The sequence below is a fragment of the Ostrea edulis genome, chromosome 5 (assembly GCF_947568905.1).
Source record: "Ostrea edulis chromosome 5, xbOstEdul1.1, whole genome shotgun sequence".
Classification (NCBI taxonomy): Eukaryota; Metazoa; Mollusca; class Bivalvia; order Ostreida; family Ostreidae; genus Ostrea; species Ostrea edulis.
This window is the reverse complement of record NC_079168.1, coordinates 58,829,509-58,846,413: the sequence shown is the minus strand read 5'-3', so window position 1 is coordinate 58,846,413 and position 16,905 is coordinate 58,829,509. Positions and strand designations below refer to the sequence as shown.

The 16,905-nt window shown below is 33.6% G+C and overlaps 1 protein-coding gene across 5 annotated transcripts; it reads right to left on the bottom strand.

Moving 5' to 3' along the window:
- Nucleotides 1-1,648: 1,648 nt before the first annotated feature.
- Nucleotides 1,649-16,585, bottom strand: LOC125651634 (leucine-rich repeat-containing protein 74B-like). 5 transcript variants are annotated; one of them, XM_048880326.2, is made up of 15 exons: nt 16,381-16,585; nt 15,666-15,871; nt 14,606-14,906; nt 12,342-12,526; nt 12,122-12,229; nt 10,653-10,746; nt 10,293-10,348; nt 8,054-8,132; nt 5,011-5,096; nt 4,730-4,924; nt 4,547-4,642; nt 3,483-3,755; nt 3,304-3,389; nt 2,584-2,838; nt 1,649-1,929 (listed from the first exon to the last, which is right to left on the bottom strand). In XM_048880326.2, exons 3-15 carry the CDS (start codon nt 14,769-14,771, stop codon nt 1,860-1,862), a joined length of 1,749 nt encoding a protein of 582 aa, XP_048736283.2. In that variant the 5' UTR covers nt 14,772-14,906; nt 15,666-15,871; nt 16,381-16,585; the 3' UTR covers nt 1,649-1,859. The 5 variants fall into 5 exon arrangements, with proteins under 5 accessions (XP_048736283.2, XP_048736280.2, XP_048736281.2 ...); XM_048880323.2 differs by having other exon boundaries at nt 1,649-1,844; XM_048880324.2 differs by having other exon boundaries at nt 1,649-1,844; nt 15,671-15,871.
- Nucleotides 16,586-16,905: the final 320 nt, after the last annotated feature.

Below are 16,905 nucleotides of genomic sequence, written 5' to 3'. Positions count from 1 at the left end.
ATAATGTAGTCCTCTCTGATTGATTTTTTTTTTAGGGAGAGGGCTACAACTCCTTAGGATCTCCGTAATGGTGCAAATGCGGGAGTGATTCACTCCCGCAACATTTGCGCTCATTCTAAACATTTCCTGACTTTCTTTACGTAAATAAAATGATATTCTATGTTTCTTAGTCAATATATAAATTTACAACCTGCATCTTAAGATTTGTGAGGCTCTATTCTACCGCTTTCAACAATTTCGATAAATTCCAATTTCTCGATTCATATTTGTGCACCATGTTTGATGTACTGAAGTTTCAACTTCCGATTGTCAAGTCATTTGCATATGCCATATAAGGTAGTATTTACATCAATGGACAAGTATGGAGGCGAAAGCTATTTCGTCGGTATTGAAAAGGTTTGAATTTAATATCAAGTTAAAAACCGAACAGCAGAGTGTAAATTCTTTCTGCAACAATATGATTTTCCTTTCTTTGTCGAAGTGGCTCGAGTAACTACATTTTCGCGCTGATTGTCAATGTTTAGGTTTTTCATTAGATCCACCTACGAGATCTCGCTATGACAAGCATGGCGGAGCAGACGAAGAATTTTGCATGCTGTACATTATATTTAATGAAAAACACCTTTATTAGACATGTCCAAGCACAAAGTTGGTACTCCTTTTGGTGTAAACAATATTTGGGACTAATACACAGAGTTTATTATCGGTTATTCATAAAATTATTTTGCACCATTACGGAGATCCTATGGAATTGTAGCCCTATCCCGAAAACATCAGAATTTAAAAAAATTGGATATGGCTACATTATTGCAGCTAAATATACCCAACACATCTGCATGAGATGATCACTTATCGGTACATGTCAAATATCAAAAAGCCTACCGCAAAAGACAAAATAGTAACGGCCCGGGCACAATTTGTAGCAGGTATCGATACAAATTATTCTCTTGAAGTCTTCAAAAATTTTGATCACCTCTTCCTTCATCTTGTTTACATGAAGTATTCCCACAATAATGTACCATGTGTGTATGTAAATAATATGTACTCGTTCGTTGTTTATTTATTTAAACAAAGCTTCGTTAATTCATTTCAGATATATTTTCGTCACAACTCTATTACATTCACGCGCAATTAAAATATTATTTCGATAGACTTCTTTTGTTTGGCTAAAATTTGAATATACCATACATAACTTTATTAAACATGTTAACAAATCTTAAACTCGATGAAAGATATGCAGTGTCTGCTTTCAAATCCGCTGAGTCTCATCTTCTCCCAACTGTATTCAGTTGCAGACCTACTAGGTCGATGCCTGATTCTAAAATATTTTCACATTCTTTCACAAACAATGTGTGCGTTCCATTGACATTATTAAGAGTTTTATGTGCACGGCAATGATTTTATTTAACAAATAAATTAACATACAATGCCAGTCAAACTATATTCAGTTACGTATGAGCTATGGTAATAGTGAAGCGGTGAATTCGCAGGACGGACCCGATGCCAAGGAGCAGCTCGCTACGCGAGTCAACTCAAAAATTGATGAACAATTACTACTGAAGATTCTTTGTAAGGTGTAACATCGAGGATACACCCGATATAAATCTGCATCTAAATCATCATGCGTGTTGTACATAACTACCATAAAGACAGGAGGTACATTTTATTAATGGGTAAATCAATGATAGGTATATTAAGTATTTGAATGCAATCGTTGTAATTAAAATTTGGCACATTGTATCAGTTATTTCGTTGTATACTAGGCGTGTCTCTCCTCAGCCCCGGATTCAACAGGTGAACTGTCTGTTAAATTCTGTAAATCTCTATCCAAGTCGGATTTTGGTCTGGAAAAAATGGAATCATATTTGTGGTATTAACACGTTTAAAATGAAATTGTCAACAACTGTGGCAGTGGCATCCTTAAGAATTCTGGAAGGAAAACAAAGAAACTAGTTTTGTCATAAAATTGAAGAAAAAGTGCATTTAGATTTATAAACAATACCGGTACAGATGCTTAATATCAGTGATTAAAACACCATAAGGATGATTCTAAATTACCCTTAGTGCAAGAAAGTTTGCATAGGTTTGCTTTCAAAGTCGATTTAAAAATACATGTATATAATAATATTTACATTCACTGAATATTTTCTCTTATATTTCTATTGAAATTGACATTGCTTTCACCCGGGACAATGAATGCATATTTCGATGCGGTTTTTTTAGTACCACCTTTCAGTGTAATCATTACCAAATATGGAGTGTCATCAAGGTCAAAGGGTGAATTGGCTTTAGCGTAACGAATGGGTCAACCTAGTACATAAATCTAGTTTATATTTTAAAACAATACATAGAAATAGAAATACAAACAATAAAATGTCTTTCTTTGTTGTTTCATCGGGTGATGAAGGTAGCAATCGTTTACATAACCCGCGTAATGATTTTTTTTTTTCTACAATGATTGCTACCTTCATCACCCGATGTAACAACAAAGAAAGCATTTTATTGTTTAAATGAATGATTCAGGAGATACACACAGAAATGTGACGGAAATTTGAAAGTATATGGAATTCGTCACACGCAAACCTTGACAGTGGTAATGTATCGGGAACTGTTTTTGGCCGCTCTGTTGTTTTTGATGAGTTGGACATTGGTCTGTCTTTAGATAGTGTAGATGCGCGCGACACCGGACGTGAAGTGTTTGAAGCGGGCCTGGATCTCGCACCGGATTTTTTAGAACCTGGGCGGGAAGCTGGTTTTCCTGATTTGTATCCAAACGGCATTTCAGCACCGAGTTTCTCTATTCTTTTCAAGTATTTCTTTTCTCCAAGTTTCAGTTCACTGTAAGTGATTCGAAGTACAGTTAGAGAAAACACGTTTCAATTTCTCAGTCGGAGAAAACATCCATACAGGATGGACAATACTAAGTATTACACAATATGTTTATCGAATCTTTTATTGGCTTTCAAAATCTCATTACAGATAGATAGCAAGTCAAATGGGAAGGCACACACTCGTATGTTTGAAGTTTCCCCTTAAATCTTGGTTACAAGATTACTTTCCCAAAAATCGGTAATATTAGTTTGAATCGTCTCATCTTCTAACTTAAGTACATGTAAATAATTATTGATTATTTACGCAATAAATCTGATAAAGATGTGTCCCTTACTCTTCATCGATGACGGAAGTAAACAGTTCATATAATCAAAGGTCATTATAAATGCACAGTAATTTCATGATGAATTGAAAGAACTATATAATCATTATTTAGATTGTTGGAAGAATCACTATAAGTTTAGCAGTTACCCAAAATCAATTTCGCCGTCCGAATCGGCATCTAGTTTATCAACCAGTTCTTGAATCTGGGTGTCTGTCATCGGAATTCCAGCCTTCTGTAAAACAACACTGTCAACCATTAAACATTTTCTTCATTGAGTAATTTTAAAATAATATGAGAATAAGAGACCAAGAACGTGACGAATTACCTTAATACCAGCCACAAATTCACTTTCACTGATGGACATATTCCTGTCCGTATCAAACTGGAAGAAGAGATCCGCCAGGCGGAGCTTCCGCTCGTGGATGTATTGTAGTAACCTCATCATAGGGTCATTTAGAACGTACTCCATTCTCTGTTCCATCGAGTGGTGAAGGATGTCGGAGGCGTTAACGTAGCCGCCATGCTTCACACGAAACTGTGGCTTGACTTCGTTAATTTTTGTTAGAATTGGTAAAAACTGACGCGGAACACACATGTCCTGTAATGAGAAAAACAGCAAAGGATCATTATGAAGTACATGTAATACTCCTTAACAAATAACCTTATTAGAGATTAGAACACATTCTCGGATAAATCTGACAAATCCCACCCCACAATTCCTTTACTTTTCGGGAGAACAAGTTATCTAAAACACCATCTACAGACTTAGAAACTACACCATTCCTAGGCGAATCTCGCATGACAGGGAATTTCACCTTTGAATAAGGATATTCTGATAGGTAAAATAATCATCCAATGAAAGTAAAATCTACAGAGCTTCTATGGAAATGTTTGCATTCCCACAGGAAATTAAAATCCTAACGGAAATTAAATTCCATATAAGAAAAATAAACTTCCTATAGGATTTTTAAAATTTCCATTCTGTAGAATATTTGTTTTAACATTATAGGACTTTTTCTTCAAAGTGAATTCCTCACCTTTCGGGTGAATTAACCATGTCTAAGGTTGTTTTGCAGTCTTTAGATGATGGTCTAATAAAGGGCACCATTGATTTTCCTGATAAGTAAACAACTGACGGCATAGAATTTGTCATATATGTATACATTCCGAGAACGTGTTTTGCACTGTCTCAACTCTCGACCATATTAATTAATCGTTAAGTTTCGTCAGTAAGAAACACCACTAGGTATCAGCATTCAGAAAAGGATAAACTCCTGTTGTATAGATTTTTGATAAAACACGAATTCTAGTGAGATAAAGGAAATTGTCATTTATTCCTTTAATTGATACCAGTATTCATACATCTGTACGCAATACACATGCATTCACCCGAAATTCTATTGATTCCAGTCCACATTCTGGGAATTCGAATATTGTTTGGACAGCAATAACCGGTCCCTCAAATGTTATTGGATTTCGACTCACCTATCAAGTTAGAAAAAGAATACACTATCAGTAATACAATTCTTATTATAAGAAGAAATCGAATTTTTAAGATTTTCAAAATCTTACATCTAAGGATTTTATTGATTTGCTGCTTGATATTGCTTTTAAGATAAGCCCGAGTCCCTTTGGTCCAATACGATTGGCTGACAGATTTAGATTAATCATGACATCATTAATTGCCATCGCTGTAGCGATCAGTTCCGATCCATGATCCTCCATTCCATTCCATGATATGTCCAGAGACTTCAGACATGTGTTTTCCTATTTCAAGACAGAACTGGATTTAAGATAATTGCGAAAACTAATATGATGTAAAAATGTTCTGTATTTTTATAGTCACGATATACCTCAAGACCTTTAGCGATGGCCTTAGCTCCATTGGGACCGAATCCATTCCAGCTTATGTTAAGTGTTTCTATCGTGTCGTTGTTACCTGAAGACAACCAACCCATTATTATTATTACCTGTCGTACGCGAATATTCACGCTTACCCAGTTGTGAATATTTATAGCGCGTGAATGATAAATATAGGCTTGATTGCAGATACACATGAGAATAAGTCCAATACACTAGTAACTTTCTTTCTTGAAGATTATTTCAAGAGTTTATTGTTATTTCAATGGATGTAAAATCTCGAAAGGCAACAATTATGGCATGTCAAACGTTTAAATATTTGATCTTTTATATTCGTATTGTATCATTTTCACGTGTATTGTAAAAAAATCATTTGTATTGTATATTTCTATTTGTATTGTATAATATTTCATTTGTATTCTAAAATATTATTTGTATTGTATATTTTCCATTTGTATTGTATAATCGTCCATTTGTATTGTGTAATTGTTTATTTGTATTGTGTAATTGTTTATTTGTATTGTGTAATTGTTCATTTGTATTGTGTAATTGTTTATTTGTATTGTGTAATTGTTTATTTGTATTGTGTAATCGTTTATTTGTATTGTGTAATTGTTTATTTGTATTGTGTAATCGTTTATTTGTATTGTATAATCGTTCATTTGTATTGTGTAATTGTTTATTTGTATTGTGTAATCGTTCATTTGTATTGTATAATCGTTCATTTGTATTGTGTAATTTTTTATTTGTATTGTGTAATTGTTTATTTGTATAGTGTAATTGTTTATTTGTATTGTGTAATTGTTTATTTGTATTGTGTAATTGTTCATTTGTATTGTGTAATTGTTTATTTGTATAGTGTAATTGTTCATTTCTGTTGTATATTTCCATTTGTATTCTATATTTTCTATTTCTGTTGTATGATTTTTCACTTAGAAGCAAAAAACCGAGGTCCCGTGTCACAGCAAGTGTGGCACGATAAAGATCCCTCCCTCCTCGAAGGCCGTAAGCGGTGAGCATAGGCCTAAATTTTGCAGCCCTCATCGGCAACGGTGACGTCTTCATATGAGTGAAAAATTCTCAAGCGGGACGTTGAATAATATACAACCAACCAATCATTTGTATTGTATATTTTTCATTTGTATTCTATATTTTCTATTTCTGTTGTATAATTTTTCCTTTGTATTGTATGCGAGGGATTGTTTGTTTTGGTATGTTACAAAGGCTTCGGTGACTCGATTATCAAACCAAAGGCTATATATTTTTCATAACTACTGTTTACTTTTATATAGGTTCTACTTAACTTATCAACTATGTACTGGTTATCTAACGACAATGTTGACTACGTACTGGTTATCTAATGACAATGTTGACTATGTACTGGTTATCTAACGACAATGTTGACTATGTACTGGTTATCTAACGACAATGTTGACTATGTACTGGTTATCTAATGACAATGTTGACTATGTACTGGTTATCTAACGACAATGTTGACTATGTACTGGTTATCTAATGACAATGTTGACTATGTACTGGTTATCTAACGACAATGTTGACTATGTACTGGTTATCTAATGACAATGTTGACTATGTACTGGTTATCTAATGACAATGTTGACTATGTACTGGTTATCTAATGACAATGTTGACTATGTACTGGTTATCTAATGACAATGTTGACTATGTACTGGTTATCTAATGACAATGTTGACTATGTACTGGTTATCTAACGACAATGTTGACTATGTACTGGTTATCTAATGACAATGTTGACTATGTACTGGTTATCTAATGACAATGTTGACTATGTACTGGTTATCTAACGACAATGTTGACTATGTACTGGTTATCTAATGACAATGTTGAATTAGTAGTTGTTGATATCGTGTTTAACTATATGTAATTCAACACGAAACAGATTAAAACTAAAATTGACCAATGAAATCATTCATAACAAATAAAAATAAACAATTCCTCGAAGGAGATATATAATAGGAATAAAATTATATAATACAAGATTGCTACACGTAGCCATATGTCCTCCTCCATCGCCGCCGCCAAAAAAAAATGAAGCTCAAAAGTACCATAACTCCCGTAAAATTTGCAAAATCAAAATGGCAGCGCAATATGATCAACTACATATGGTGACTAATAATCCCACAAAATTTGAAGATAATCCGTTAAGCGGTTTCAGAGGAGTTGCGTTAAGTGGGACAGACACCGGTATTTCCATGTCCCCTTCCGTGTTGCGACAGGGAAGGTAGCAGGGAACAACAAGTGAAAATTTTACAATACAAATGGAAAATACCCGGTATAGAATAATATTAGTTACACAGTTAGTTAGTGACCTGATACGGAAAAATACATGGTGTGAAAAGAAAACCCGTATCGGGCGAGGCGAAGCCGAGACCGATACGGGTTTTCTTTTCACACCATGTATTTTTCCGTATCAGGTCACTAACTAACTGTGTAACGAATTTATCACGTCGAAGACTTCTAACTGTATATGCGGGGGTCTATATCATACAACTTAGTCAAATGTCTTTCCTTTTGACACGGCTGCAAGTCGAACCCGACGATAAATAAAATTACTCGCCCAATACGGATTTTACTCGCATGATACGGTTTTTTTTTCACGGCGTCATGTGACCAAGATCTGACCAATTAGATTTCAACAATTTTGTCCGAGGCGTGATAAAAAAAAAATATACAATACAAATGGAAAACTATGCAATTCAAATGGAAAATACCCGGTATAGAATACAAAAAATATACAATACAAATGGAAAACTATGCAATACAAATGGAAAATATCCGGTATAGAATACAAAAAATATACAATACAAATGAAAAAAATTCCAATACAGATGAAAAAGGTCAAATATTACAACGTTTGACATGCCATAAATAGCACATTCTATTTCCTTATCATTTGGGCTGCAATGCGTTTCGTTCGGCGACAATAGCTTTTATAAGATCGATGTGACAAATTCGTATTGATTCAATAACAAATATTGAAATTGATATACTTACTTAACGCTTCCCCCATTAGTTTACCCCCGTATTCTCCAAAGTTATTGTGTGAAAGATCGAGTTCCTTTAACGTACATCTCTAAAACAATAAATATAGAGAATAATCAATGTTTTGTTGTTGGATATAGAATTAATTTCATGAGAGAGAGATGGGATTTTTTCCCGCGAAGTAATAGTGAAAATATATTTTGAAAATCATGTCTCACGTGTACAAGTGAAATGAATTATATACATGTATACCCAACGACAAAAACATCGAATTTCCTCTTTTCTTCAGTTTTTCTTTGAGCACTTTTAGCTGTATGTTTTCATTGTATGTTGACGTTCAAAACAACATTGCGCGGAAAATATATTACCTTAAGAAATATGCAAAATATATAAAAAACAATTAATTCAATGCTATTTTGGGTATTCAAATAAAAAACATGAAAAAATGATTGTATATAACGTAAAATGAAGGCGATTTTATATATCGCCGATGAATTTTGCAGCAAGTAGTTTCGGTTGTTATATTCACAATGTGAAAATAACACTTTTGTTTATTTTCAGTGTGAAAATATCAATTTTTATTCAATGGATAAATTCCAGTATTATTGAAAATGTAATAAAGTGATATATTCCAAGGTTTTACAAGCTTTTATAACCATTTTCATATCTAAAAATTGTTTAAAGTATTCAATGTATAACGATAAAATTTCATTTAATTGGGTGTGATCTTTGTAATCGTTGTATCATTTTGAAGGGTTTATCAAATAAATAGAATCAGCGTAAGAATTTACAAAATTTTGATTACTGATAAATCTATTTTACCTTGAATTTTACATTGAAATTTGTGAGAAGGACAGGTTTTATAAAAAATATTTGAAAAAATAAATAATTATGCATTTTTATACAAATCTCTGGGTAAAAAGTCAAATAAACTCTCTTTATAAAAATTTTAAATAAGATCAATCAATTACCGCAGATTTTTTTTTTCATATTCTAATCAAGGGTGGAAGTTCTATCAAAAAGTTTTCTAGTCCAAGAAGATACGCTTGTAATTCTTATCTAGTCATATAAATATGGTCTATTTCACTTTCATCTTTATTTCACTATACACATTTATCTTGATTTAAATCCTTCAAAATTGCTAATTCTCCTTTCGTTGTACTTTGGGTACCTTAATGGGCTGTATTAAAGAGACAGAGGGAAAACGTGGATCAGCAGAAACGCAAAAGAAGAACAAGAAATGTTTGTAAAACATATATGTCCCCATGATGCAAAATTTAAAAGGATTATACACATGCATAATTCAATTGATAATAGTATCACCAATTCGAAATATTGAGCAGACAATATATTCCAATGTCAGAAGTGGATTGATCATGTGACCTAAAAATCAATTGGGGTCATCTACTCCTTATGCTGTACCAATGTACCAAGTTTGGTGTCAATCAAGCAAATAATTCTTAAAATATAGGAGACAATATATTACGATGTCCTGTTTAACCATTGACCTCTGACCTCAAAATCAATAGGGGTTATCTTCTCCTGAAGATGTACCAGTGTACCAAATTTGATGTCTGTCAAGCAAAGGGTTCTCAAGATATTGAAAGGACAGTATATTCCTATGTCCAGTTTGACCCTTGACCATGTGACCTCAAAACCAATAGGGATCATCTTCTCCTGAAGATGTACCAGTGTACCAAGTTTGATGTCTGTCAAGCAAAGGGTTCTCAAGATATAGAGTGGAGAGTATATTCCTATGTCCAGTTTGACCCTAGACCATGTGACCTCAAAATCAATAGGGGTCATCTTCTCCTGAAGATGTACCAGTGTACCAAGTTTGATGTCTGTCAAGCAAAGGGTTTTCTGGACATTGGGTGGTCAGTATATTCCTATGTCCAGTTTGACCCTTGACCATGTGACCTCAAAATCAATAGGGGTCATCTTCTCCTGAAGATGTACCAGTGTCTGTCAAGCAAAGGGTTCTCAAGATATTGAGCGGGCAGTGTCTTCCTATGTCCAGAGTAAATTGACCCTTGACCTTTCGACCTGAAAAACAATAGGGGTCCTTTTCTACTCATAACCAACCAAAATATGAAATATCATTACGATCAAGTGAATGGTTCTTGTGATATTGAGCGGACAACATGTGGTCTACCGACTGACCGACAGGTGCAAACCAATATGCCCCTCTTCTTTGAAGGAGGGGGAGGGGGGGGGGCTTTAAAAAAATTCAAAGGCATATTTTACTTACATAATACGACATCATTGTGTGAAATAAATGAGCATCTGTAGGTTTAAAATTATTCCCTACAAAATAAGAAGTACAAAACATATTTTTAAACAAAACTACAAAAATAGATGAAGTTCCCTTTTATCTACGCTTGCACAATCAATTAGTCATACAATGATAATCGACTCACTGCATTCGTCCATATTATTTCCATCTATGCAATACCCAATTTCAGGCAATTAAAGTTTAATTCAAATCATGTTTACATACTTGACTTAGCAGTTTTGAATAAATGCTTCGACCGATATTTGAATTTTTTCAGTAAAATTGCTATTTATGAATTCTATAGATTGCTCTATGTTTTCCCCAATAAAATGTCACCTGAGACATTAACAGACAAAATAGCGTCGTTGTCGTTCAGCATTTCACACAATAACTGCGCACCATAAGACTGCAAATCATTGTCAGCCAAGTTCTGTAAATAGGAATAAAACGCTGATTCATTTGGAGCCATTTATTTTTTGTTGTTGTATAATTTCTACTTAAATCAGACAGGACACCAACTCCAAACATTCTTTGATCAACAAACATACAAAATTCGAAATAAACGTTTCGTGACCATGAAGTTTTCCTCCGAAAAATTTAAAGTCTTTTTGTGGCAGAGTCATTTCTTATCTAATATGCATATTATAATGCATTCATATATGCATGTATGCATTGTTATTATTTCATTTCATTTCAATTTAACATCAATGTTATGTGTATTGAATTATATAATCCTTTAATGGATCTGCAATTCAATATCCGGTCAAGCATAACACTTAGTGAGTTCTTTGGCATAGAGTGCCTGAGGTGCCTAATTATGTCTTGGCCAAGTTGTCCATAAGTCTTTTAATTTCATTGTTGTTTTAGTTTTGTGTCTTGCGTTTTTATTGGGTTTGGGATTTGTTCCCTCCAAAAGTTCTTTGTGTCAGTTCATTCTTTGTCTGAAATTTGAAGTGACCAGTCCATAGATCAGTATATAAGTTTTGAATTGACATAAACCTGATAGTACTACCTGAGACTGACTTTTCCTCTCAATTGGTAAGTTACTAAGTTTATTACTAATGATAATATACTTCTAATATATATCTAAAATGGTAAATCCTATAATTTTGCATTAAGATTAATTTCCTATGCACTTCATCCTGAGTAAAAGTATATAGTGAGAGAGAATCATTTATTTTAACTATAAAGTGTAAATACATGTAGTTCAATTGTCTCACTATGATGTATCTTAATTAAGGGCCATGTTTTTATGATAATTGCATTAGCAGCTAGTTGTAAGCTATTTGATTAACTTGCAGGTTTGAACTTTATATGGTGACATTTGTTTATCACATTGGCAGTTCACCATTGTATATATTAGCCTATTCCCATAGAATGGTATGTTTGAGTATTTTGAGTTACTGACTTAAATATTTCTCATAATGGATATTTTATATCAAAGTAATAACTGTAATGTTTATATTATGATAAGCATAAGTGTACAGTAAAGATTTTATCCATAGACAAGAGTAAATATTGGGAGATGCATTTGTGTATTTAATGTTACATGTATAGCACTTTGTGTAAGACAAACTTATTAATTATTCTCAATTAACTATTCTCATTCAACACCCTGTTACATTTTGATATTGTTTTTCCTTTCCTTGGGATATTTTGGACGAACAGGCAGACGGTAGTACAATATATAGCGAAGATAACAGCTGTGGACACGAAACCCACAATATCCAGCGATTCATTTGTAGCCTTCACGATCGAAGAAACCGCCCGAATGAACAAAAATAATTAGGCCCTACATTACTTACCACGACTGTTATGCCGTCGTTTTCTCGGAGCATGTCCACAATATATTTGGTTCCTATTTGACCTATATTGTTACCCGACATGTGCAGTTCGGACACCGACTCGCACAGCTTCAAGAAAAGAACAATTTAAGCATTATTCCTAACTATTTAACGACCATCATACCACTGAATGTTTACTTTCAATATAGAATAATTTTACTTGTAAAGTAAGTTCACTTACCACAAGACCTAGCGCTACAGCTTTAGCTCCATCTGAACCCAAGTTCTGGTGATTCAAATTAACGTATCCTGACGTCATTCCCTTAAGAAATGACGATGATGGCGTCAGATGGAACTTTTGACAGGCTTTCATATAAATCACTCGCGGACGTTCCTCCATGGACACTGGATAGCATTTGGGATATTCTTAAAGCAAACCAACGATGTGTTGCATCAGAATCTATTACTAATAGATCACATGTTTGCATATAGATTTGAAAATTGAAAAAATTTGAAGATTGAAAAAATAACGAACAAGAGTGTTGTGACCTCTCATTAATATGGCATTTATGACATCAAAATTTTTACGAACAATAGGTAAATTCACAACTCAACAATGGGATAACATTCAAATCAACGTCCGAAATTAAAACCAACGTTGATCTAAATGGAACCAAGTCATTAGAATGACGAAAGCATTGTCAGATTTCATCTATACACATGATATATGACCGTAATGATGGATTGGTTTAGTCTGAAGAAATCCTGACAGTCTGTGAGTTCAAAGATTCTTGTGAGCCCAATGATAAAGTAGTAGAATAGATGTTACATGGACATACCACACAAAAATGAACCATGATAAAACCAACAAATAACAATAGTATCTGATTTAAGTTTAGTATGCGTGACTTGTAGCACTCCCCCGTGCCACAGAGATACCCCTATTCCAGAAGACCAAGCACAGATTACTCTAAGGTCCGTGTACTACGATCAGCCACCTTTATTACCGTTCCTTTTAGCTTTTTCTTTTTTCTTTTTCCGAATTAGTGCCCCTGCGTTTAAAACCTCATTTTATCTAATGCATAAATTATCTACACAGCTTAGTAATATATGTATTCATTTCGAATTTTAAACCAATAAAATAGGAAAACATATAAAATGCTTTAAAAACACTTCAACTGTAAAATCAATGTTATACGTATGAGGTGTGGTCATAACTTACGCATCGCTATTTGACTTGCAGTCGTCATGTAAGTTGATTGGCGAGATGCTCACTAGGAACAATTTTCCATTTGATTCTCAATGGACTTTTCGAATTTGATTTGGTTGCTCAAACCAATGGAAAAGTCGTATACATCGTCTGGCCACCGCCTTCGTTATAGCACCAACAAGTTACAAGTTTACTCTCTAATATATTATTGGTTATCTGACAACTTTGACATGATTTTGATAGAAATCTCGCGAAAAAAGAGTAGGCATATGCATATATATCACAGACCAGGATACATTTCGTTATTGTGTCAATATTGGGTCAGTATTTTAAAAAATCTTTGTCGATATTCCCTGTCCTCGGTCCTCGTAATCCACGGCTTTTCAATAACAAGATCAACCACAACTACCAACCTGGAGGTTTTTTCTTGTACCTGTGTCAATTATTTGAAGAGGTCTGTGTAATGTGATACATACTTGTAGTTTTATTTTGCTACTTAATATTTTCTTAGTTCTACAACAATTCTGTTTTTGATAAGATAGTAGGACATTTTCCTTTCTATGTGGACTCACTGGGCAGCTCTTACTACAAGTGAACTAAAAATTGATTCCTATCTTGTGATAAAAAAAAATGGAAGGTTTAAAATCCACGTTGTCAAGTAACTAGCAACACGATACAACATATATATCATTGTTAAGACTAATTATCATCGTCAATTAAAAGACGCCATTCTCAGATCGGAATGTGCGATCATTTCTTCCATATTTAGTAAGAAGCAAAAGAAAACATACACATTTAGAAAACAATTTATATTGTCGTTTTCGATGGCCTCGGTGTAATTTTGCATTGAATTATAGGAATGCTAGCAGAAATTTGTTTTATCTTCGATTACTCTGACAATTAGCAGTTTAAAATCATTGCGTATTGCGTGTTTTCTTTATAATAGAAACATTGATTTGTCAATTACATTCTGTAACGAAAAAAAAAAAAAAAAAAAAAAAAAAAACAACCTCCGACACCCATTAAGTTCATTCACGTCAAATTTGTCGATGACATTTGCACAGAATGTCTGTTGTGTAATTATAGCTCATTGTTACGAATTTGGAACTACGGTCGCTATATTTACAACGATGCATGACATCAAAACAATCCTGATGTTATCATTTGAAATCTACCAGTAAAATTGGATATTGTAATAAGTGAAACTTCGTGAAATGATTGGGTAATAAAAGATTTTCCGACCATACCTTTCGAATGGGGTAAATAACAAAAATTTGTAAAATTTTGTGGCCTACTTTCTTCCTCCAGATCTGTATCATAGTCTTCTGGTTCCGCAACATCCGTTGTCCGGTTATTGGCGACAGCCACTTCCTTAATAGCATTCATTTCCGCTTCTATCTCCTTGGACACTTCACCCGCTACCTTTCCCGATCTCTGCAAAGAGCTAGTTTCCGATATCATATCACAGAGTCCGATACTCCAGACAGTTGCAGGCTTGGTTGCTCACATATAACTTAATGTTTGCTCTTTGCATTCATGCACGGGTACTGTCAGATGTGTACCGTTTTCATTACATTCATGTTCATTTGTTATCACCTGAAAAGATGGATTTTCACTCGATCAAAGACAGAAATACATGTACATTAATTTCTGGTGAGAAGTTTAAATAGCTAATCGAAACAGTAAATCTGACAGGTTTAAAATGAGAACCGTCTGTACAGCATTAGAAACTCGAGTTTCTCCAAAGGTCTTTCGTCGCTCCACTACAGGGGGTAAACGACGAGGGAAAGTGTCGTGAAATCAATGATTGGGCTCATTTATTACGGGAAAATAACCTTTCCGGTACTATACTCGTAAAAAATATTGATCAATAAGAGGCCGGTTATTTAATAAGTTGTTTGAACATGGTATTAGGGAGATATATCTTCAAGTGGGAACAACCATGAACTTTTTGTATCTCAATGAAGCCTGTTTACTTTGTACAGGTAAATCGCTGTAGGTTCACTATCGGTCTGCTATTGCAAACTCGTCTTTTTACACATACAGTGTAATGGGGTTCTTAATGTGCTATCAGTAAAGACGTTCTTATTCAATATTGTACACTATTCGCGAAACAATAAAATAAATCCCATCTACTGTTAATGCACAAAACACAATTTTCAGCCTCTGTGTCATTTACCATAAAAGGATAGTTCTCAAAATCATGAGATTTCAAAGTAATAAATACAATATTATATAATTTATGATGCTAGAATAAGAAATCCTGATACTGAAGAAAAGTTGCAACAAAATATATTGATTATTGTTTCCAATTTATTCCTACTCCACTATCAAGGTACATTTTCGTTCACCTACCTTACTTGATATATTCTTGCTACTGTGTTTCGTCCTTAGAAACAGAGAACTTGTTGGGGTCAGTACGGTTAGTATAAAAAATAAAAATCCAAAACTTAATTATTTTGTTTCTTCAACTGCATTTACGTCTCCATTTAAAGCGTGTTGGTATAAAAGTAACTATTGTCTACTTCTCACAGCAAGCATTTCACAATTGTATTCATTCGCTGAAAAAGATATTAGATTTTTGTATAGGAGTATTTTCTTATCCATTTAAAACTTTGATAAGCGTTTATTTTACATCAAACCTGTTCACTCTGATCTATGTGGGGAGATTAAATTTAGACGGGAATATGAAGTCAGTCGTTGATAAAGTTTTATTACTCTACAACTTTCTATAAGATGTTCTCAAAAGAAATGGGAGATATTAGAGGATCGATACGCACACTTTACCGCATTATAATTTATTTCCTTATTTCTTCAAGTTCAAAGCTACGTAGTCTTTTCGATAACTCATTGACCACAACTAATAGCTGGTGGGAAAGTTCAAAATGAATATCTTATCTCGAGAGATATGGTAAAGTTGTGTTTTATTTTATTCTATACATACATACATACATACATACATACATACATACATACATACATACACACATACATACATACATACACATACAAACATACATCTTCACTTTCCAAAATAGAAACTCAAAAAGTTACAAATAGTGTTTCTTACCTATATTTAGAACTTCCCTAGATGACATGAAGTCTCCAAAATGACATTCGTACCTGTCCGTTTTAAAGTCTTTTCATGGATTTAAGGATACTTCTGTGTGTCAAAAATAAAAGAATTCTTCACAGACGAAGCAAGAGAACAAATCAATATTTTCATTTTAACTTGATCGTCTTTTTCTGTTCGACAAGGCCAACAGGTATGAACCGAAGCAATTTTCTTTAACAGTGCAATTGAACGAAATTATCACATTTTGTACAAAGTTCATAAAAGAACACCATATTTATTTTTTAAAGAAACCAGGTCATTAGCTGTTCCACAAAGTGATATATTTGATGTACATGCGGGGTAGTACAGTAGAAAACTGTGGAAAACACATAGAAGAGTTTAACCAACACCTAATTGTGTGTTCTCGTAATTAGACGACAAACTACAGTAATTATTCTAGAAATTAGACTAAAATACATATACGTCAAACGCTCTATTCATAAACTGAAGTAGTTCAATACGGTAGTGAAATAATCAAAC

Coding starts and splice junctions, on each gene's coding strand:
- LOC125651634 (XM_048880323.2), bottom strand. CDS start 14,771: ATGATATCGGAAACTAGCTCTTTGCAGAGATCGGGAAAGGTAGCGGGT. Junction 8,133..10,292: donor ACACAATGATGTCGTATTAT/GTAAGTAAAATA, acceptor TTATTGTTTTAG/AGATGTACGTTAAAGGAACT. Junction 3,756..4,546: donor TGGAATCAATAGAATTTCGG/GTGAATGCATGT, acceptor TTCTCATTACAG/GACATGTGTGTTCCGCGTCA.